The sequence below is a fragment of the Saccharomycopsis crataegensis genome (assembly GCF_037102585.1).
Source record: "Saccharomycopsis crataegensis DNA, jcf7180000000098, whole genome shotgun sequence".
Lineage (NCBI taxonomy): Eukaryota > Fungi > Ascomycota > Saccharomycetes > Ascoideales > Saccharomycopsidaceae > Saccharomycopsis > Saccharomycopsis crataegensis.
In genome coordinates this window covers 764250-786797 of record NW_027043838.1, presented here as the reverse complement: position 1 = coordinate 786797, position 22548 = coordinate 764250, and the positions used below count along the sequence as shown (strand labels likewise).

Here is a 22548-nt window from a genome sequence, read left to right as displayed (position 1 = left end):
CCGTCTTTTTTTGGTTTTGTCCTGTTTTCTTTTTACCTTTTTTCCTTTTTTCCTTGTTTGTTTACTGGTATTTTGGTTTTGTCCTGTTTGGTACTTGTTCCTGAGGCTTTGTTTATTCTTTGATATCTTGCTTTTTGTGTTCTGTCCATCATGTTTTATGTGTTAATTCTTTTTTCTTTTTTCTCTTTAACTTTTGTTTTATCTTCTTTACCAATTGTTATTAATATTTTCTTTGATGTTCTTGATCGATATTCCTGTTGATTCTTTGATTCTATGACCTTTTTTTTTTTTGTTTAATATTGTTACTCATTTGATTTCTCTCTACAATTTATGATATATGACAACAAAGAACTGTTCTGATGATCATATATTTATACAAAAGAAGACCTTATCTTTTATCACCCGAAAAATTGGGCGCTGTAACCACCCCGCTCGCGTGCGCATCGATGGAAAAAAAAAAAAAGTTGATGCGATAATTAAAATATAAAGGGCCCTCAAGAATTATCAAAGGAAACAATCCAAAATAATGTACTTGTGTTTTTGTGAGGTGATATAATGGATGATGAAAAGGTCGAACATTTACGAAAGCTTGCAGAACGGGCAGCGATGAAAAGATCGCGAGTGAAAAATGGCGTTAGCAATAATGTTAATAATAATAATGTTACAACACCAATTAACACCACCAATAATCCTCTTGAATCCCCGGAAACCGGATTATTTTCCATAATGAAGAAACACTCTGGGATTCCATTTATTTTCGCAATAATTCGCCGCTCTCAGTCAATTCCTTGGACTTATGAAAGTTACGAAATGGCCGAGGAAAATATTATCAATTTACTCGAGGTTTTTTCCTTCACCATGAACTATTTTGTCAGCACCAGGAGTCGAGCCTGGAGACGGTTCTTAAAAATCGTTGATAAAGTGATTCTCGCGTTGCGGCTCAAGATTCTCGTGTTCAAAGTGGTGAAATTGTACAAGTTGCAAAGCTTTATTAATAATGCCAGAAAGCATCGGGAACAGCCTGACAATACTAGCAGTTTTGAAACCGCACCAATCACCATAACTGCTAGTGATAATGCAGAAACTACAAAGATCGTGGTGCTAGAGGATAATAATAATAATAATAATAATAATAATAATAATTCTTTGACTACCAGCAGTACCCAAGTGATTGAGCTCAAGGGATCAGATGCACAAGTGGAGTCGTTCGAGCAAGCATGGAAGGAGTCAAACAGTAATACTGCGGATACGAAGAGAGAAATTGATTCTGATGTAGTAGAGTTGGCCAAATTCAAATCAACAGAAGATCAAATTCATGGGCTTCGCACCGAGATTTTCGTTGAATTGTTGGACTTTTTATTATTGCTATACCCAAAGTCCATTACTCAATTGGTCTATGAAAAAATATTTTCTCGCAAAAAAGATTAAAATGGAGAAAATGTAATAATAATAATAAAAATAATAATGAAAAACTTCTAGATCTGCTGTTACTATTTTGAAAGTTCATCATAAATATCTTTATAACCTCTGGCTTTTCTATTTTTTTGGGGGTGTGTGTTTGTTTCTTGCTTAATATTACCTGTTTATACTGCTTTGATGTCATTTTCCAGTATGTTTGTAAAATTAATCTTCAATGGTAATACTATGGAAGGGTTAATGCTGAGACACCCTCAAGCCTATCAGTGCTATTATTATCAATTTTCGTTACCCGCGTTGTGATAGTGTCTAGGAATTTGTCCCTGAACTTCTCGAATTGGTAATGATTGTAATAATTGAGACCCGTTTACCACAGCGTAGGTGAGGTGACCCAGATTTGGTAAAAGCCCAGCTTTTCTGTTTGTGGGCTCCTCACAGTTGGTAGGTGATGCGCATTCTCCTTGACATGCAGCTGTTCTACTACGAAATAGTAAAATCAAGTAAGATTCGGACACTTTTTAGGCTCTCTGGCGTATATAAGCTGCAAAGCCAAAAGTGAACTAATTATGTATGATATATATATATAGTTTCATATTATTACATTTATCTATATATATCTACAGGATTCCTTTGTGTTTTTTGTTTTGTTAGCTACAGTGCATTTTGGAAAGAAACTGCACTAGAAAAAACCCCGAGGAAGAGGCAGAAAAAGACAAATAAAATGAAATTCCATCAGCAGCTTATATCAATTGGCTTGACATTACTTCTTCTTGTTCAAACGTCTGCTGCTACAAAGATGTACAGTAAAGATGGGAAGAATGTCGCAGCGTACTGGGGTCAAGGTGACAATCAAGAGTCATTAGCCACGTACTGCAAACAAAAGAATATGGGGATTGTGATAATCTCGTTTCTCAATAATTGGAACTCCACTGCTGTCAGTTACAACTTTGGTAATGCTTGTGGAGGAAACACTTGTCCTCAGATCGAAAAAGATATTAAAACTTGTCAGAAACTCGGGATCAAGGTGTTCTTATCACTTGGTGGAGATGCTACGTTGGGGAGCTATGGGGTCAGCACCGCTGAAGAGGGACGTGCTGCAGCCTCAGTGATTTATAATACCTTCCATCCAAAAGCTGATCCCAGCGTCACAAAACCGTTCGGAAAAGCCGAAATCGATGGGTTTGATTACGATATTGAGAATAGTAATTCCGGGGGTCTTGGAGCAATGGTCGCTGAGCTTCGTACCCTTTGGACATCCAAGACTTTACTCATTAGTGCTACTCCACAATGTCCTTATCCAGATAAAGGTACCAGTGCATTATTGACCGACACCAGTGCTAAAGTCGATTTTGTGTTTGTTCAGTTTTATAATAATCCTGATTGCGCATTATCCAACGATAACGGCTTCAACTCTTCATGGGGTACCTGGTCGAACTTCACCAAAAATGGTTCGGGAAACCCTAATAAGATGAAGATCTTTATTGGAGTGTGTACCGCGTGTGATTCGGAATATATTGTGGATATCAGAGATGTCGAGAGTCGGACTGCAGAAATGAGAAATTTCGAGTATTTTGGAGGGTTCACTCTATGGGAAGTTTCTTCAGCAACGAAAAAAATCACTAACGGATTAAATTACATTTCTGGATTGCAACGGATCATCAAGAACAAGAAATTGCCAGTGGCCAAAACCGTCAACAAAGTTGTAGTCTTCAATGAAGATGTCGATGATACTAACAACACTGGTTTGTACACTGATGATATTATCAGTACTAGTTTCTATACTGATGATGTTGCCACCAATACAGCTGATGATAGCACTTATTCTACCGCAGATGTATATACTGATGATAGTGATGCTGCTACCACTTCTTCTGATGATGGTAGTTATTCCACCTCAGAGGTATATAGTGATGCTGTTGTTGTTGTTAGCTCGACATCCATTCAAAGTAATTTGACACATGTGTACGATAAGCGCAACAGATTCAATCCGGCCACCACCCTTCAGGAATTAACCATATCAAGGAGACAAACCATCGTTCAGCCAACTGGCTCATCAAAAAACAGAAGATTGTCCCCAAGACATGCAATCACCCTCTCTCCATAAAATATCAAAACTATGCGTTGCTTTCTGAGATTGTCAACAACTTTATGCCCTTTTTTATTATATTCATTTCTGATTACTACTGCTTTTATTATCTTTATTTCTTTTGTTTTTTGTGTTACTATAAACTGTTTAGCTTTCCCCCTCTCACTTCTTTGTTCTAGATTCTCCAGTCTCTTTTAGATATTTCAATAAAACTTTGTTATTCTTATTTTTGAATTGTATCAAAAGTCTCTTTTTAGACTTCTCAAAAGGAAAGAAAATAAAACGAACACCAGGAAGAACTATAATGCATTAAAATAAGATAAATAGAATCGCTTAAAGTATATTGTACAGTCATGATTTAAATAATTATTGAAACATATCAGGGTAAAAATAACAAAGCATACATATTCACTTATTGATCCCAATCTCTTGCAAAAATGCGTCGGAATTTGGTTCTCTCCCTAACAATTCTTTCAAATTATCTAAATCATCACGAGATCCCCCACGCTTCAAAATAGTGTCTCTGTATCTAATACCGTTGGTGGTATTCATTGGATCTTCTTTAAACAATGTATAATACATGTCAGTGGCAAACACTTCGGAATACAAATATCCATAATAACCAGCAGCGTAACCACCCATCATATGGCCAAATGATCCATATCCTCTAACATTTTCATCACCGGATTTTAAAAGGGTCACCTCTTCTCTCAAAGAATTCCAAGCTTTGTCGACATCAGCTTTACCATCGTGAGTATTATGAATGGTCATATCAAATAAACCGAAATGTAATTGACGGAGATTACCCAAGCCACCATTGACATGTTTGGATTTGACCAAGCTGGCAATAAGGGATTCAGGAAGCGGATCGCCAGTGATGTAGTGGGATGAAAGTTTCTTCAATTCAGCAGAAGTCCAAGTCCAGAATTCAAGCATTTGAGATGGCGCTTCCACAAAATCTCTGGCGGTGGCGGTTCCATGGAATCTTGCATAATGAGTGTCACCGACAATCTCATGGATCCCATGACCCAATTCATGGAAGAAAGTGGTTACTTCATTATGCTTCAAGAGCGATGGTTTGGTCTTGGATGGTTTAGAGAAATTACAAATAAGAGCACAAACCGGACGAGATTTCTTACCAGTGGTTTCATCGAAATAACCAGGCCAAATTTCAAATTCTGCGGCATGGCCATATTTCCCGTCTCTCGGATGCAAATCAAAGTAGATCCATCCAAGAAATTCAGGGTTTTTCAAATCATCCATTTTCCAAACAGAACGCTGTTTAACGTCTTCATGCCAAACTGACTTTTGTTTTGGATCGGTCACTTCTTCAAACTTCAAATTGAACAAAGTCTCATAAAATTTCAACATCTTTTCCACAGTGCTTTGTAATGGGAAATATTCACTAATTTTTTGTTCATCCACTTTGTACTGTTCTTGCAAAAGTTTATTGTTGTAATATCCATGATCCCAAATATAATAGTTTTTAGCTTCTTCGGATTCAATGTTCAATCCACGCTCTTTATAATCTTGCAATTTCAATTGCTTCATTTTGGAAAGTTCTTCAGCGGCTTTTGGTTTCAACTTATCCCATAAGTCGTTTTCAAACTCCATGACCCTGTCAGCAGTCTTGGCCATCGATAATTCAAGGATATATTCGGCATATGATTTATAACCCAACAATTGTGCAAGTTCTAATCTGATTTTGATGGCTTCTTTCAAGATTTCGGCGTTTTCAGGGACTTTATTTTGATCACCGATAAATGCCTTCTTTCTGGTAGCAGCGTTTTTGGAGTATTTCAAGGTTGGAACAATATCAGGATATTTAAAGGTGACTTTATATTTGTCATCTTGTTTATCAAATTGACTAAGCACATCTTCAGGAACACCTTCGAGTTCTTCCTTGGTTAACAAAAGGAATTCAGTTTGTTCGCCCAAATTCTGGTTGAATTGAATAGATAACTCCGATAATTTTTTGCTAACTTTTTCGACTTTTTCTCTAGTTTCTTTTGGCAAATCTAACCCATTACGGCGATAAGCATTGTAGAGCTTGGAAATGAACCTTTTAAGTTCTGGGGCCAACGAATCATTGTCCTTATTATCTTCATAAACTTTTTTCACATTCTTGAAGATGTCTTCACGTAAACCACTTTCAATTGCTTGCTTATCCAACAACTTTTCAGCTTCAGTGGAGGCATTACGGATTTCTGGGTTTGTCAGAACATGTTGGTACAAGGTCAAATAGTTGATCATTCTGAATCTTTCATTTTCCCATTGCGAATAAGGAATGATTAAATTTTCAAGAGTCGGTTCAGATAACGCTGCTATCGAATCATCTTGCTCCTTCACTTTTTCGAGGAAACGCTTGGTTTTTTCGAGGATTTGCTCTGGGGTGTCATTCCATGAGGGAGGCTGTTGAGGTGGTACTAAATTTTGACTGTTAGAACCAAAAAATCTTACTGAATATGAAGAAAACAAGCCAAGGTTTTCCGAGCATCTGGTATTTGAAACAGAAAACAAAGACCAAGAAGAGTATTTAGGTCCAGCCAATATGGACTTATAATAGTGGACAGTCTTACCTAATTTTGCAGACATGATATCGTTGTTAAAACCAGCAGTACCCTTTATTGAGTTTTGATATTGCAAATCAGAAGAATATAATGCCCAACAGATCCAAAGAAAGATAAATATGCCAGGAACGAGCGAGAGCCGATAAATCAAACTGGAGCGCTGTGAACTAGGCATAAGAATAAACACTGAAGAGTCAGAAAATTAAAACAACAAGAACAGCAGCTTCAATTACCAGAAAAAACGGCTACTGTATTTATAGGTGGGACCAGACTCAGACGACGATGCTCCTCTGTGTTTCAGAAGCATCTCTACAGGTGGTGCGGTGGAGATTTCCGTTTTGGAAAACCATTGCCTCGGAAGCACCAGCACGTGACAAGATTTCCGTAGTCTACCGGTACGGATCACGCAGAAGCTGCTGGCTTGTTTCGAATACATCAGGGAAGCTGCCGGCCATATTTGGATGGTGCCATAGTGGGCCCTTCAATATTCTCCCGGTCAAACAGGGCCGACCAACCAGCGTACAGGATTTTCGTCACGAGCCCCTGTTCCGCGAACAAAATTATTCAACAAAAATAGAAACCAAATGAGAATGTTACGGGAGACTTTAAGAATCAGTTGTTTGAATCACCTATCATATATCAAAAGTACACAATGTCTGAAGTCACACAGAAGAAAGTTTCCCCTCCATCCCAACAACTTTTGAATGACAAGGTACGTTCAATTTTCCATTGGTCATCATTCTCATGATTATGTGTTGGTTTTTGCACAAAATGAGGTGGTGAAATTTTCAAAGTTTGGGATCTTTACTAATATAGTTCACTTTAGTGGGATGTCGTTCTCTCAAACACCCTTGTGAAGACTGGTTTGGGTTTCGGTTGTGGTGTCTTGGCCTCTGTCTTGGTTTTCAAAAGAAGAGCTTTCCCAGTGTGGTTAGGTGTTGGCTTTGGTTTGGGTAGAGGTTACGCCGAAGGTGATGCTATCTTCAGATCCCCAGTTGGTTACCGTAATGTCCAAGCTTAAAGTTATTAGATTGCTCTTTCCAAAGGTGGTATAAGAAGGACGATTACTTTTTCTTTTTCTTGTTTTTTGTAAAAAACAAGTCAACTGTATTTTTATATTCTAAAGAATGTCTATCAATGGAACTAACTTTGCAATAGTTTCCAACCATGAAATAAAGAAAGAAAGAAACAATTAATAATAATTTAGCATTATGTGGTTATTGGTAATGCATTTCGTGATAGAGAGATGCCCAAAGGAAGTTGTTTTTGCTTGGTTTTTTTTTTTTAATTTTTTTTTTTTGCTTAATAATTGCAACCAAGTTAACAAAAGGAGGCGATACAATTCATGATTTAGTTTAGCTTTCATTTTCATTTATACATACTTATTTCAATTCATGCTTACGAAGAATAATAAAAAAAAGTTTATCATATTGCATTCATTGAATTGCCAACCCCCAAACAAAAGCGAATGCGGAACTCATAATTCTTAGAGTAATTTAGTTGGGGCTTCATGAAGCCATGGATAATTGTAGATTGCAAAGTTAGATATTACAGGTTATACATTATTATGGAAACAAACCATTTTCTCCAGAAAAAATTAATAAGGCAGAATGCAATGTTCATTCATTAAGTTTTTCATATTCTGCTTATTTATATACAAGCTAGCAACACAGCTATCAATTTTCATCAATATATATACAAACAAAAATGGGACTTTGGTGTCAAGAATTAGAGCTTCAATTGTTTGTAAACCATAAACAAGTTCTTTCTGATATCTTTTTCAGAAGTTTTCCATTGTTCAGACAAAGTTTTGAAATCCAATTCTTTGGCAATTACAGCAGCAAGAGGCATCTTTTCATCTTCTTTCAAACTGGATTTTTTATCTTCCAATAACTTGGTGATCTTACTGATGACTTCATCTTCGCTGGCAATTGGAAGTTGCACAAGGTAGGCTTGCAAGCATTTCAATTGGGCAGTTTCATGTTCTACCAAATCTTGTCTTTCAAGCTTGGAATATTCTTCAATACTGTTTTTTCTGGTTTTCATCATTTTATTAATGACCTTGGAAATCCCGAATTCATTATTTTCTTTTCCCTTGCTGTCAATTTCAAAGTTCTTCAATTCTGAACGGAGCATCTTGACAGTTTCTTTTCTATTCACATTAGTTTTCGAAATGAATAATCATTTTGGTTCATTAGTGCAAAACCCATTGAAATGAAGTATTATCAATACAATAATGATAAAATATCCCACATGTAAATACTTACTTAGCATTATCCTTTGCGAGCATGCTCTTCTTCAAATCAGTCTTCAAAATGACGGCAAACTCATCGAAAAACGCACTGTTTTGTAAACGGAAAGCGCTAGAGCTAAAGCTTCTAGTGGCTGAAAATAAAGAGGTTCTAAACATTATGTGTGATATTCTAAAATATGCTAATCTCAAGCTTAGTAGTGCCGAGTCCCAACCTTTGAAGTTCTGAAATTTTCCAAAAAGAGAATGCACGATTTATTGATATATGCACTACGCAGATAACCTGATTGTTGGAAAGAAACCTTCTTTAGATAACTGGAAATCGGGGACTAGACAAAGAATGCACACTAAATGACATTAAAGTATATAAATATTTACATAAGGGAGAAAAGAGAGAAAGCGAGAAAGAGGAAGAGAGGGTGTAAAAAAAAACAAAAAGTATAGGGAGGGGAGACTTCCCAAGGAGGTAGATAGCTAAATCAGAAAACACAAGATCCATCTCATTTATATAAATATATCCATTATCTATTTTTTGCTTTCTTCCAAAGCTTTGACTTCTTCAAGAATCTTTGATTTGGACTCCTTTTCTTCTTCTTCAAGCTGTTGCTGTCTCTTAATTCTGGCCAACTCAGCTCTCTTCTTTCTCATCTTAGCTTCCTCATCTCTTCTTTCCAATTCTTCAATCCACAATTTTTCTCTCATTTTGGCTTTTTCTCTAAGAATTTCTTCTTGTTCTCTCTTCTTAGATCCATCACCAGTATTATAGTACCAACCACCAACTACCAAGGCAAGAATTGTGAACCCTTGGAAACCAACTCTGTAACGGAACCATTTTTGAGCATCTTTTCTGTGGCCGGTTCTTATTGATTTGGCGGCCAAAATGACTGCACCAGTGGTCAATAAAGCTCCGAGAGGCACAAATGGTTGCTCACGGCAATGCTTGTATACCCTGTCAATGAATGGTAAATCGCTGAAAACATGGCAAGGTTAGTAATGATCCATGAACGAAGATATAACTACTAAATACCAACTTACCGATCAGCGAGTTCTTCACCGTCGAAACTTGAAGGAAGTCTGGAGGACATTGCTGATGTGTGCTGTTTTGCAGTGTTGATTTCGCTGGAATGTCACCCAAAACAAAATGGAAAATAAATTGTGGCGATATATAGATTGGCCACAAAGACGATAAATGTAGGTGAATCCTAAAACCCGAGCTAGAAATTAGTGGTATATGAGCAATTATTTCCCAGCAATCAGACCACAGGTCGTCCGTCCCATACAGAAAAAAACTCCCCCCCAAAAAATGAAAGCCTCTTGTCACGTGTAGGAAGTTTGCATCACCACAAAACGTAGACCACCTCAATGTTTACAGATCAAACTCTCCACAAGAATACTAACCAACGAAATTACCATTCGCTAGGGAAAAAAAAGTGGAGGGGGAAATGAGTTATAGGAACAGAGATCATCAAAACAACCCGTATGGGGGCTCGTCCGACTCCTACGAAGGGGGAAGATCCAACGGTTACTATTACAACAATAGTAATAACGGTGGATCGAATTATAATAATGGCAGCCGAGGACATTTGGATAATTATTCTAATCCTAATAGCCACTCCAATGATAAAGTTAGTAGCAAAAATTATCAAAATACAAGAGAAACAAATTACAAATCTTCATCAGACAATGTCAGTGGAACTGGATCAGCATCTAGTTCTTTGGAGCCCGATGATGAAACGCTTTTGAAATATTACCAATTGGACACTCTTAACCCAACGTCGTGGAACAACTCCACAGCAAAAGAGTTCGAATATGATCCAGCAGATACCGAGGATGTGGATAAAGCATACGAGATTTTAAAAAGCTTAAGTGATTCCAGCACATTTTTTGTGAAACAAATAGTTGATGAACCGGATCCATTGGGTTATTTTAGTTCTGTCAGCAGAGCTTTACAAGAGAAAAGAATTATTCAAAGCGATGATGATCCACTGAAACAGAATTATTTGGTCGGCTCTAAATCTTTCAATCCATTGTTATTCTTGAAACATCTTCATGATGCTGATAGCTTCAATACGTTGAATCAATCGTTAGATTTTTTGGAAAACAGCATTGCTGAGCAATCCCAACAATTGAGAGGGCTAATCAAAAATGAATTCATTAGATTCGTGAAGTCCAAGTCATCTTTAGATAGTGTTTTTGATCAAATTCAAACTTCAGGATTACTAGCTGGTGGTAATGGTATTGACGATCATGCGGCAAAAGAGAATCCTCTATTAAAACTATCGAATAATTTGACCATGGCCAATTCCAAAGCCTCAGCGATCATCCAACCAATCGTGGACAATAAAAGGAAAGAAAATAATTTGAAAAGCGCATTAGAAATGGTTGAATCAAACAGATATTTGTTTGATTTGCCAACAACATTGATGAAGAACATTGAAAATAATGCTTATGATAGTTTAACTTCTAATTACAACAAGGGTAGGGATATGTATTTTGCAATGATGGAGAACTCTATTTCATCAACGAGTAGCTCTTTAGAGATTGCTACTAGAAAATTATTAGATAGAGTTTGGGAAGAAGTGCAGGCAATTGTGGATTCATACAAGAAAGATTTATGGGAAAAATTGGCGGATACTAACTCTTCTGACAATGCTTATGTCAGTATTATTTCCAAATTATTGGAATTAGGAGTGGAGGATAATCCAATCGTTGTTTGGATCAATACTCAGTTCAATAGTTTGGTGGATGGGATCAATTCAAATTTCGAGAAATTGTTTGAAAACATTAAGGCTACCCAAACTCACATTTTGGAAACTATTAATATCACCGATATCACGTTCATTTATTACTTACAAGGAATAAGTAAAAGCGAATCTTCTACATCAACAAATGTCGATAAATTGAATAAACTCTCACATGGATTAGTCGATTGTCCAGAAATTATTGAGATGTGGCTCATCATTAAAAAATTGATTGATGATACTATTGTACTGTCCTCGACCAAAGTGAGGCAGTATTGGAATGTTTGTGAGTTATTTTTAAATAACAAGATCCAATCCACATTGCCAAAGGGTTACAAAAATGAATCTGCTGTACATTTGAAGTTGGCGAGTTATGAAAAGGAGAGGATCAGCAAAAATGGAGAACAGCTAATCAAGTTGGTTTGTGAAGGGTTTGAAAGGTTTTTGAACACTACCCGTGATAATTTGTCGGATTTATCGCTTAAGACTCGGGTTAATTCTGAAACACAAGATAATTATGAAATTAAATCTCCTCAATATTACGGTTTCATTCCCCCTTATGCTAATTCCATTAGCACAATTAGATATTTGGAAAAATTCATGACTTCTGTTTTCATTTCTTACAACAATCTCGGGAATTTAAATATATCGACCAAGGCAATCGAAACTTTGAAAGCATCGTATTCCAGAGTTTTAAAGAAATTCATTATTGGGATTTGTTCAACCTGGGCCAATGATGTTTCATTTTTCAACACTTTGGAGGACTATAATATAACCAATATCAAGAAAGATTTGGTGAACTCCAATGAACTAATCGTCAGTAATGTTAATGAAGCCAAAACTAATTATATTAAGTTCAACGATATCGATAGCTCGTTGACAATATCTGAATTGATTTTGATTTATCAAAAATTTGTCATCAAGAATTTGAATGACATAATATTCATTGATAATAGCTTGGGAAATCATAATAAGGAACTAATTAAAGATCATAATATCAAGATTTTCACAACCCCAAATGATAAGTTCTTCAGCTCGATCCAAAATCTTTTCTTGAAGAATTTAGAGATTTTATTGATTTCAATGATGAAAAAAGTCACCAACGAAAATAAAGGCGAAACCGTTGATAGTGATAGCGAAAAGTTAATGGAAACAAAAACCACCACCTTGGATTTGTACGAGTTGTGGACTTTGGATAATTTTATTGAATTGGAAGATAGAACTTTGGGTGAGATCATTAGGTTTTATGATGAAACTTTTAATACTAGGTTATCGAAGTCTGTTGGCAAACTTGATATTTTTGCCAGTTTGTTACCGAAATTACAAAAAGCCACATTCAACAATTATTGCGATTTGAAGAAACAAGTGTTGAGTAAAATTATTGCCAAGGGAATATCATCCACTGAACGTAAATCAGACTGGAATACAACCGTTGCCCCAAAGAAGATTAGCAACCATATCTATGAATGCTTGACTTATCTTGTCATTCTTCATTCTACAATTGCTAAGGTATCCAAGAATTTGATCTACACAATTATTCATGAACTACAAAACCATATTGCCACCGAATTGTACGATAATTTCAAGCTCGTTCCTGAATTTTCTACCAGCGGTTTACAACAAGTTGCAATCGATATTCAGTTTTTCAAAAAAGTTTTCAGCAAAAATCAAAATTTCAAATTGGGTAAGACTTCATCTGCCAACTTGAACTTGATTATTTTGAAAGTCATCAAAACCAGAACCGATCCAGAAATGATCTTAAGTAGTATCGATACTTTGGTTGAAAACAATGTTCAATCTTCAAAGCTTAGTTTTAGCTGTTTTTATCAATCTCTATAAGTTTTTATTTTTTTGTTGTCATTTTTTTCTACAATTTTGGTGCAATATAATTGGAATTTCCTGTATTCATTTATGAAGCTTGTAAGCTTATATCTTCATCTGGTTTGATTTAAAATTACAATCAATTACACTTCTTTTTTTTTTTTTTCATCATTATTATTATTATTTTTTTTAAGAAGGAGATCAGAAAAGAAGGATAAAAATATAAAATCGTACAATTTATTTTGCTACCTGGAGACAAAAGAAGATATCATGTTTATAAATAACAAACGAAAGGCTTATACATTAATCTTGACGAGTCTTTAGCAATCTCTTGGTAACTTTATCTTTTGTTATAACATAAACCACTGCACCCCAACCGGAAAGAGCATCTCTATCGACAGCGCTCAAGAAGGCTTGACTGATGGTTTCGAATAGGTCATCAGGGCCCAAGCCAGGCTCGTATAAAGATTCACACATCCCGTATAACTGGTCTGTAGCGGTACCAGAAACCACAAAATCTTTGGCATAATCTATACACCCAATCAAGTCGAACCCGCATACAAAAGGTTTACCAGTCAAAGAATTTATTCCTGCCACTAAAGGTCCGATGAAATAAGGACCGAATCTCTTTTGGTATAGGGTGGAAGACACCAAATTAGCGAAAGTTTCTGGCTCGATCGATCTTTCTTCTCTCATCTTGTATAAGTTGGTCTTCAATCTGAAAACTTCAGACAACGTTGTAACGTCACTGGCTAACCCAGTCAAGGCCAAAAATGTGTGATCATAGTTGAATATTTTTTCAAAATTATTAGCAACACCTAATGATTGGTTACCGAGACGTAAATCGCAGGCAATTGCCACACAATCTTTACCAACCATTGCCACTGCAGCACCACCTAGATAGAAGATTGAGGTTAGTTATAAGTTTCCAAAACAAAAACAAAAAAGTCATATATTCATCCAGGGCAGTTTTGACGAGTTCTTCCAACAAGTCTCATTAAAATCTATTACAATTGAAATGATCATGGAGTTTGCGTTGATTGTTTTTTTTTCTGTTATGGCCAGTCCATAAATTCTTGGTGGCAACATGGAAAGATCACAAAAAACTTACCGTTAATAGAACTTGGGTCAGACATTGTTAACACAAAAAATAGATTATAATATATGATATAATAATATTTTCAGGAGTATATATATCAACACATATATAACGCCACCAGTAAAATCCAATATCAAATTTGTTGCACATGGTTAATTCATTATGCTCGATCGCATTTCCAAGTTTTCCAAAGTTTGGCGGCCTGAATTCTGGTTCGCAGCCCTGGCTATCAAAAATGCTCCCCCAACATGCAGATGTGTGAGTGCTTACCTCCATATCTATTTTGAAAGAGTGACAAACAGTATTAGAAGTCTTCAATATAAAGCTACAAGTAGTAAAAATTAAGATTTAGTATCAACTAATTTTATTTATTTTTTTTTTTTTTATTTTCAGAAATTTATTTTCTTTTTTTTTTTTGTTTCTATTTCTTACTAACGTTTTGATAACGCCCTAAATGATGAGTCTATACAATTCTTCAACTCTTTATAGGAGGCAATTATACAACTGCCTTCATCACGGCTCACCAATAGCACACGCTCATCAACTCCCACATCTAACTTATTCAAACACGACAAGACATGTACAAGATCCATCACTGGTTTATCTTCTTGATCTGTTTGGTGGAAAACGTAGTCATAAAACAATTTTATTGGATATCTTTCCCCGGTTTCTGACCATGACAAATCACCCTCAAATTCCGGACGATCAATGACAAAATTAATTTTAGTAAGAAGACGCACTAGACGATCGTTTTCAATTTCATTCGCTAAAGTAGATTCGAAAGTGTCGGTAGCCTCCAGGAGTTGATTCATTGTATTAAGAATATGTGAAACAATCCTGCTAGAAAATTCAGAAATCGTTGGCGTATCATGTTCAAAACCAAGAAGATATTTTATTGCCAGTTTAAGTTCATCAGAATAGTAACTCAAACTATCAATCACCGAGGGTTCCAAACTTGATGTAGTTAACCCATTATTCTGGCGAATCAATTCCACAATCAATTCTCCAAATTGCCTTAGGTCATCCTTTTGTAAATAGGTGTAATACTCAATTCTATTCGCACAATCCAACTGTGTCATTTTGTACAGATCTTGGTCATAATTAATTATGTCTGAAATTCCACAACCTGAGAATTTGATACGATTCGCACCAGTAACAATAAATTTATCCCAATTCAATAATCTTGCAGCAAGGTTTTTAGAGTGGATCGACACCAATGCGTTTGTGATCTGTGCAATATAATCCCAGAGTAATGTTTCCGGCACCGATTTCACTTTACCTTGATGAGCCTCCCTAAGGGTTTTAACAAGCGGATAAAAATCATGGACAAAATATAATGAATTGTCGCCAAAAGCCAAACTGGTGAACGCCTCTTTTATTTTAACGATATTCCCACAATCTTCTGAAACCTGCTTCCAATGGTTAATAATAGATAATGATTTTTCATTTGTCAATTGGAAACCTTCTAATCTTCTCAAAACATAAGGGTTTCCGTCCTTGTTCGAGAAGACCTTATACAAGGAATTCGGAACACCATAACTCTTGATACTTTTCTTCAAAGTCTTATCTAGTGGTACAAGGGTATGGAAAACTGAAATATACTCTGGTAAGTTTGAATGCTGAATTGTTTGTAAAGTTGCCTCGTTCTTTTTAAGAAGTGTTTCGCGTAGATCATTTGGAATGAATAGCGAGTGAGAATCCCTTTCATTAGGGCTTAAATAATTCCCACGATGGTAACCATGGGAAGTTGGAGCATATAAATGGTACTGAAGGGGATAACTAACTGATGGAGGGGTAAAATACATTTCAGGAGGCTGGCTAGGCATCGATGAGTAAGGGTTAATTATTTGTGATGATGGACCTGTATGCGAAGATGGTGCCTGTGGTTGATTCACAGATGCCTGAAGATCTTGTGGTAATGGAGGTATCATCATCTGATCAACTGGAGTCATAGGCTGCAGAATAGGCAACGACGGATGGTTCATTTGGGGTATAGGCAGCAGTAGAGAGTGAGGAGTCGCCGAAGGCATTTGCAAGGATCCAGCTTGTTGTTTTTGATGGTTTGGTGGCTGTTGTTGCTGTAGTTGTAGTTGTTGTGCTTGTTGCTGCTGTTCTTGAGACGATGGCAGTTGTGAAGGGATGGCAGCATTTGACAGCTTCAAATACGATTTATGCATAACTGGACTACCGGTTGGTTGGAATCCTGGATTGTCAAAGTTATATGAAGACGCCATTGTTCCTAGCTTTGTAAAATTTTTTTCTGGGGTTCCCAATACACCACCTTCAGGTTCATACGAAGGTGATTCATGGAAAGATTCCACACTTGCTGACGCCAAGTTTGTCAGAGGAATAAATGATGGAATATCACTGAGATTGGCAGAGAGCTTTTGGAACTTTGATTGCGTTGCCGGCTTGAAGGACATAGAATCAGGATTGAATTTGACACCATTACCATTGCTACTGTTTGCGCTACCATTATTGCTGGTGCTGCTACCACTGTTGGAATCTTCAGCGGAGCTTACACTCGATATAGTTCCTTGAGTTGGTTTTGGTTCGGTGTTATCTTTTTCTTGGGAATTATCACTTGTAACACGACCATGATTGAAAGCACAACCCTTGTTTTCAAATTTACAAAACCCAAAAATCGTGATATTTTTGCATGGGACATTTTTGGCCCAATCCATATCCGATGAGGATTCTTAACAATGTTAGTTTGGATCTGGGATTTACAAGTACCAACTGGGTATGAATATATACACCATGAAATATATGTGTATATATTTTTATATCATATAACTGGGATACTCACTTATGGCCGGCAGCATGTTATTTAAGAGTTTGCTCTTAGAGAAGAGATGTTACGCGACTGGTGTCTACAAATTGTGTGTTTGGGATCAAATTTTGGCGGTGGTTACTTTACAAGGGCTGCGTAACCGCAGGTTATGGAGCGATGGTCCACGAACAGCCAGATTGGAAGTGGTGCTAATTGTTGTAATGATGGTTGTTGATGCAGAGAGTGAGTCAGCGAGGAAGGACTTTTTTTTTTAGGACGATGTTTTTGTGGCAGCGGAATTCCATTACAATTTGGTGATGGGTGGTGGGGCTTATGTTGTTTCTTTTGTGTGCAAAGGCGTGGCACTAAAGCGAGGATCCTTGCACGTGACAAAGACCGAACGACTGGGCCACGGTATGAAAGAATGGTGATGGGTGACTTTCCGCTTAAATCACTATCTTTTCCAGCGTTCATCAAGGAATAGATAGAATATTGGTCATTGTCGAGACGGGATCTGTGGTGCTGGTCATTGGTATCTTTTTCAATTCGCCCTTGTGTACTTTATTTCATTTCTCTTCAACTCCTTTTTCTTTATCTTTTCTATTTATTTATTTTTCTATTTTTATTATTGAAAAGAAGATACATTATGGGAATAGTACCTTTAGAATTACAGACAAATGTCATATTATTTATAACCGGCGTCCTTTTAACAGGCTTACTTGCGGTGAGTTTTATTAGCTTGCTCCACTTCCTTGAGAAATTTAAATTTTCTTTTACTAACTAGTTCCTTTTTTTAGGTATATTGTGTCTTCAAATTCTTAGCCCACATTCCTAGAAAACCTTATAAATCAGAATTATATTATACTACCACCACTGCTAAAAAGGGGGAATTTTCAAAACTTTTACCATTACCAGATGCAAATAGTCCAGCGCTGTCTGACATCATACTCAGTGTGGTGATCCCTTGCTACAATGAGACTGGGAGATTGAAAGTTATGCTCGATGAGGCCATCGCGTTCCTTACCCAAACACAGAATTTAGCTAATGCTTTTGAAATATTGATAATTGATGACGGATCTAAGGATAAAACCTTTGAATATGCTTTAGGAATTGCTGAGAGCTACGGATTGGCCCCAGGTATTTTCAGAGCTGTTAAATTAGAACAAAACAGGGGTAAAGGAGGAGCAGTGACCCACGGATTGCAATATACCAGAGGCAAATACTCCATTTTCGCCGACGCTGATGGTGCTTCCAAGTTCTCTGATGTTTTAAAATTGATTGAAGGGGTAGAAAAACATCAGTCGAAAAAGTTGTCAGAAGAAACTCCGGTAGTGGCTATTGGCTCTAGAGCGCACATGGTGAACACTGATGCAGTCGTTAAGCGTTCATTTATCAGAAACTTCTTGATGTACTCTCTCCATTCTTTGCTCTTTATATTCGGGATTAGATCGGTTAGGGACACTCAATGTGGGTTCAAATTGTTCAATAAGTCAGCCATTAAAAATATCTTCCCATATATGCATAACGAAAGATGGATTTTTGACGTAGAGATTCTCATTCTTGCATTAAGAAAGGGGATTGTCATTGAGGAGATTCCGATTTCCTGGCACGAAGTTAGCGGGAGTAAAGTTGACTTGGCAAGAGACAGTGTTAACATGGCCATTGACTTGGTAGTTATTCGCTTTGCGTATATGCTTGGGATTTATTTGGACCATGACAAGAAAGGAAGTAAGAAGGACTAGTGAATGTTTTACTTTTTCTTTGTATTAACTTATTCATAAATTCGCATATTATTATATATTACCATTACTATACGACTATATTTGTAAAAACTACATGTATGATACATGCGTTGATACACACGATGATGCATGATGCGCAAACCGGTGGAAAACCGAATTTCTTCACATGTTTTTCCAACAAAAAAAAATAAAATAAAAATTAGTGATGAGGGCTTTACAAGCTTTCATATGATCTAGTCGATTATCACAAGATTGGGAGAAGAACATCGCAAAAAAAATCTACTGAATTTTTCAATTTTCATTTATTTTTTTCCCGCTTTTTGACTAATTTCTTTTGCACCATTTGAACAAAGAAAAACTGGATCAATTGTCTTTGCCCGCTCCTTCAAAAAAAAGAAAGAAAAAAAAAAAAAAAAAAAGACCCAAAAACAATAAAAGATTAGTCATGTCCAATCGCACGAATATGTCAGTATATCAATCTAACTTGACCAGTGTTGATGTCTCCCTGTCTACTTCTATTGCAGCAGGATCGACGTCCAATCTTAGAAAGCGCCATCTTGATTCCAGCGAGGATATATTCGATGATGAGTATGATGATGCCACGAATGATTTGAATTCCCTCGAAACAGATGTAGAGGATGTCCCTGAGAAAAGCATGGCTCATGACACTGAAAATAAGAATATAATGGTAGCAGTCGAAGCTCTTGGGAAATTAAAGAACTCCTCAATGGACTCGCTTGGCGCTCCGCTATTGGTAACGCCTAATGGTAACAACAAGATTGGTGCAACGTCCGCCGCTAATATAACAACTGTGTCTGGCCTTGGTACAACAATAAATGGTAATAGCCATGCCAACAAAGATGGCAAAAATTATCAACAAAAATTCTTCAACAAAGTGTCGAACTATTACCAATCTTCAAAAGATTACTCTCCAACTTTCAAAGTGGGTGCGGAATTTGTTGAAAAGAAAGCCATGCCAATTGTTAAAAGAATTGAACAAAGATTCCCTAACTCCTCTATCTCCATGATTAGAAATAACTTCATAAACAATAGCACTATGCAAAACCAACGAACTTTTAGTTATATTCAATCCCAACAGCAAAAACTTCAAAATTGGAACTTGAACGTATCGATTGAAAGCAAGAAAAACCTTAAAGTGCTTCTTAGAATCCTTAAATTGGCAAACGATAGACTTAGTAACGGTGTCGATAATCTACACCATTTGATCACCGAAAAGGAAAAAAAAATTTTAGCTGGTGGTGGTGCAGAATCTGATGATGATGATGAAGAAGAAGAATCTGGCTTCAACGATCGCCCTCTGTTGCAAAACTCAAGAAGCTCGAAACGTCAAAAATTAGGCAAAAAAAAGGACGGTATGAAACAAGTTAAGCGTGATATTGTGGTCACCGTCAAGAAAGCGGTTGATGTGATCTCAAAATTCGCTGGTAATTCTTTGCCTGAACCTGCAAGAGATAGTGTTCGTGATGTGTTGCTTCGTCTCCCAGAAAATCTTTCAAAAGCCCTTAATACAGATATCGAAGAATATCACACCCCTATGAGCTCTGTTCCTGGTTCTCCGGTGATGACCCCAACTACTGGTTTCCCTATGGGCACCCCTGCAGCTTGTTCGTTATCAGCAATACCTGCTTCCTCGTTATCGGCAGTGCCTGCTTCTCCGACGCCATCTGCCAGAAGTAATTTCTTGAAGTTTCACTCTATTGATCCAAACTTTACTAATCGGAAAATTCTCATTTTAGCGAAAGAGTCACTTGACTCTTTTGCTAACATCATCAAAATCTTCGATTCGAATCTTCAAAAAGTGGATAACTGGGTAGATGTAGAGAAAAAAAAAGAAATAGAAAAATTACGGAATTTAAAAGGTGAGAAGGAGAATGATGGCGTTCCCAAAAAATCTGCTGGGAATGAAGCTGTTTCCACAAATGATATTTCATTGAATGAAAAACTCGCAACCCAAGCCAATGAGATGAAAAATTGTAATGAAATGGAAGAAAAGCTTGAACAAGAAAAATTATAACTGGAATATTTATGTACCTTATTTATTGGCTTTACTTTTTATTTATTTCCAATCCTTATACTTTACGATTATTTTATGATTATTTAACGGTTTTTTTTCATTCCATGAAACTCTCTTCGTTTTTTTCCCCCTTTTTTTTGAGTTTTAGTCATGAAATTTTATGATTTGATTTTCTCTACTCAGTACTTCTTGATATCTGGTCGGTTGGTTATTATTTTGGGTCCTCATATGCTCTTTTTCATTTTGTTCTTTTTTGTTATATTTTATATTGTTCTGTGTTGCGTCTTATTTCTAATTTTCTTTTTTCTTTTTTTAATAAAGAAAAATCGGTTTAATTAATTGACATTTGGAGAAGAAGTTATGTAATTTTATTATTTTATTAGAATTTATTTAAATTGACATGAATATCACTAACCTAAATGGAAAACAAAATGGCAATCACTGCATAGATAAAGTAGTCTTTTCTGAACTTTCTTGAAATCTTTGTTCCATTTGCCGATATGTTATCATCATTAGAAACCGTCAGTTTCACACTTTCGATTTTTGTTTTATCATTATTAGATGCCCCGAGTCCGATGGAGTATATATCAATCACTTCATCATCTGGTGATTGATCAGGATTATCCTGCACATTGTGTTCATTCGATTCTTCATCATTCAAAGAGGTTGATGTAGACTGTTTTGATTGCTCATATGCTAAATCCTCCTTTGGGTCATCGAGGTGAACCTTTTTATTAAGGCTTGATGCTTCATCAACAATGACTTCATTAGATTCTTCGTTTTGAAACTTATTATCATTAGTTATCAACGCTGGTGGGATTTTTGGTTTATTATAGTTTATTTTAACCTGCGGGTCTTTTGGATGTTGCATCGTCAAATCTAAATTTTTTGTTTTACTCTTCCGAAACTCTATCGATTCCTCGATCCCATAATCACGTAATGCATCAAGATATCCCTTTCTGTAAGTTTCTTCTGATTCATTCGGAGGTTGTTTACTCGCTTCTACTGGGCCTTGGCCTTCTTTATCAAATAGATCCGTAATGTGGTTGTAGATGGTCTTGTCCTCGTTTGCTTTATCAACAGACTGTTCAAAACTTTTGTTGTCATGAACCAGATTTGAGCTTTCATTGTCTTTGACAGCATGGCCAAAGTCACTCTCATTATCAGAGGTATTCTTTTGAGGGGGCTCTAGATCGTCTGCGATATCATTTCCTATTTCATACAGCTCAACTGGTTCTGGAGAGATTTTGTAATAGTGGCTATTGAAATCGTTGAATGCTTCAAGGGAATTTGGAGTTGGGGCTGTTTTGGAAATAGTTACCGAATGTCCATTCGCCTCGGCTGTTGCCTCAGCTGACTTCTTTATTTTGAATATCTCCAACAATCCACGTCTCTGTAACTCAGAAGCTTTTGAATTTTCCTCCGCTGTATATGACGATATTACTTTTCCCCATTGAAATGGGTGAGCTTCTACACCTCCTCCAAAAGAGGAAGTGATCAAAAAAATAATGAAGTAAGCACTGTCAAGAGAATATATCCTCATCGTTTGAGCAGTTGGGAATGGGGTTTCTTTTTTTTTTTCTTTTTTGTTGTTTTTGCTGTCTCTGTTTTGCCTGTGTTTCAGCGATTCTGTATTTGATGACACAGAAACAAACAAGAATTTCAGTAAATCCTCTGTAATTTTCATGTTGACAGAGAAAATTTGTGCCACAAAAAAAAAAGTAAAAGTACAAAGTAAAAAGTAAAAAGAAAAATAAAAAAAAAGCCGATGAATGAAATGGAAATCAATTAATTCCCAAATCACCTTGATTTCTACGGTATTTTTTCAAATAGAAGCTTGGATCATTTCTTTCGCTCTTCTTTCTTTTTATTTTTAAATTGTCGTAGATTTTACGATTCTTTGAGTACCAGTGATGTCAAAATGTACGAATAGATGATAACTGTTTCATCAATGATAACAATACTATTATCATTATTGACACAATGACATTCCTTTTCTATTGGAATTCAAGAA

The 22548-nt window shown here is 36.3% G+C and overlaps 12 protein-coding genes across 12 annotated transcripts; 6 read left to right on the top strand and 6 right to left on the bottom strand. All coding sequences in view use genetic code 12, as the record gives it.

The window, feature by feature from the left end:
• Positions 1-555: 555 nt before the first annotated feature.
• On the top strand, positions 556-1428 carry DASC09_060210 (uncharacterized protein; the record flags this gene model as incomplete). Its single annotated transcript, XM_064999605.1, has 1 exon — positions 556-1428. One exon carries the CDS (start codon positions 556-558, stop codon positions 1426-1428), a length of 873 nt encoding a protein of 290 aa, XP_064855677.1.
• Positions 1429-2137: 709 nt separating this feature from the next.
• Positions 2138-3520, top strand: DASC09_060200 (uncharacterized protein; the record flags this gene model as incomplete). The annotated part of the gene is made up of 1 exon (XM_064999604.1): positions 2138-3520. One exon carries the CDS (start codon positions 2138-2140, stop codon positions 3518-3520), a length of 1383 nt encoding a protein of 460 aa, XP_064855676.1.
• Positions 3521-3910: 390 nt separating this feature from the next.
• Positions 3911-6247, bottom strand: PRD1 (metalloendopeptidase; the record flags this gene model as incomplete). Its single annotated transcript, XM_064999603.1, has 1 exon — positions 3911-6247. One exon carries the CDS (start codon positions 6245-6247, stop codon positions 3911-3913), a length of 2337 nt encoding a protein of 778 aa, XP_064855675.1.
• A 477-nt stretch (positions 6248-6724) lies between these two features.
• On the top strand, positions 6725-7093 carry MIC10 (Mic10p; the record flags this gene model as incomplete). The annotated part of the gene is made up of 2 exons (XM_064999602.1): positions 6725-6784; positions 6899-7093. The coding sequence occupies 2 exons, from the start codon at positions 6725-6727 to the stop codon at positions 7091-7093; spliced, it is 255 nt and encodes an 84-aa protein (XP_064855674.1).
• Positions 7094-7800: 707 nt separating this feature from the next.
• AIM41 (Aim41p) lies at positions 7801-8482 on the bottom strand (the record flags this gene model as incomplete). Its single annotated transcript, XM_064999601.1, has 2 exons — positions 7801-8224; positions 8340-8482. The coding sequence occupies 2 exons, from the start codon at positions 8480-8482 to the stop codon at positions 7801-7803; spliced, it is 567 nt and encodes a 188-aa protein (XP_064855673.1).
• A 366-nt stretch (positions 8483-8848) lies between these two features.
• RCF1 (respiratory supercomplex assembly factor RCF1) lies at positions 8849-9408 on the bottom strand (the record flags this gene model as incomplete). The annotated part of the gene is made up of 2 exons (XM_064999600.1): positions 8849-9293; positions 9359-9408. 2 exons carry the CDS (start codon positions 9406-9408, stop codon positions 8849-8851), a joined length of 495 nt encoding a protein of 164 aa, XP_064855672.1.
• A 357-nt stretch (positions 9409-9765) lies between these two features.
• SEC5 (exocyst subunit SEC5) lies at positions 9766-12903 on the top strand (the record flags this gene model as incomplete). Its single annotated transcript, XM_064999599.1, has 1 exon — positions 9766-12903. The coding sequence occupies one exon, from the start codon at positions 9766-9768 to the stop codon at positions 12901-12903; it is 3138 nt and encodes a 1045-aa protein (XP_064855671.1).
• A 285-nt stretch (positions 12904-13188) lies between these two features.
• Positions 13189-14021, bottom strand: PUP3 (proteasome core particle subunit beta 3; the record flags this gene model as incomplete). The annotated part of the gene is made up of 2 exons (XM_064999598.1): positions 13189-13781; positions 13997-14021. The coding sequence occupies 2 exons, from the start codon at positions 14019-14021 to the stop codon at positions 13189-13191; spliced, it is 618 nt and encodes a 205-aa protein (XP_064855670.1).
• Positions 14022-14415: 394 nt separating this feature from the next.
• On the bottom strand, positions 14416-16809 carry PAN3 (PAN-complex poly(A)-binding subunit PAN3; the record flags this gene model as incomplete). Its single annotated transcript, XM_064999597.1, has 2 exons — positions 14416-16682; positions 16794-16809. 2 exons carry the CDS (start codon positions 16807-16809, stop codon positions 14416-14418), a joined length of 2283 nt encoding a protein of 760 aa, XP_064855669.1.
• Positions 16810-17403: 594 nt separating this feature from the next.
• Positions 17404-18499, top strand: ALG5 (dolichyl-phosphate beta-glucosyltransferase; the record flags this gene model as incomplete). Its single annotated transcript, XM_064999596.1, has 2 exons — positions 17404-17481; positions 17555-18499. The coding sequence occupies 2 exons, from the start codon at positions 17404-17406 to the stop codon at positions 18497-18499; spliced, it is 1023 nt and encodes a 340-aa protein (XP_064855668.1).
• Positions 18500-18944: 445 nt separating this feature from the next.
• Positions 18945-20534, top strand: OPI1 (transcriptional regulator OPI1; the record flags this gene model as incomplete). The annotated part of the gene is made up of 1 exon (XM_064999595.1): positions 18945-20534. The coding sequence occupies one exon, from the start codon at positions 18945-18947 to the stop codon at positions 20532-20534; it is 1590 nt and encodes a 529-aa protein (XP_064855667.1).
• Positions 20535-20949: 415 nt separating this feature from the next.
• On the bottom strand, positions 20950-22221 carry DASC09_060100 (uncharacterized protein; the record flags this gene model as incomplete). Its single annotated transcript, XM_064999594.1, has 1 exon — positions 20950-22221. One exon carries the CDS (start codon positions 22219-22221, stop codon positions 20950-20952), a length of 1272 nt encoding a protein of 423 aa, XP_064855666.1.
• Positions 22222-22548: the final 327 nt, after the last annotated feature.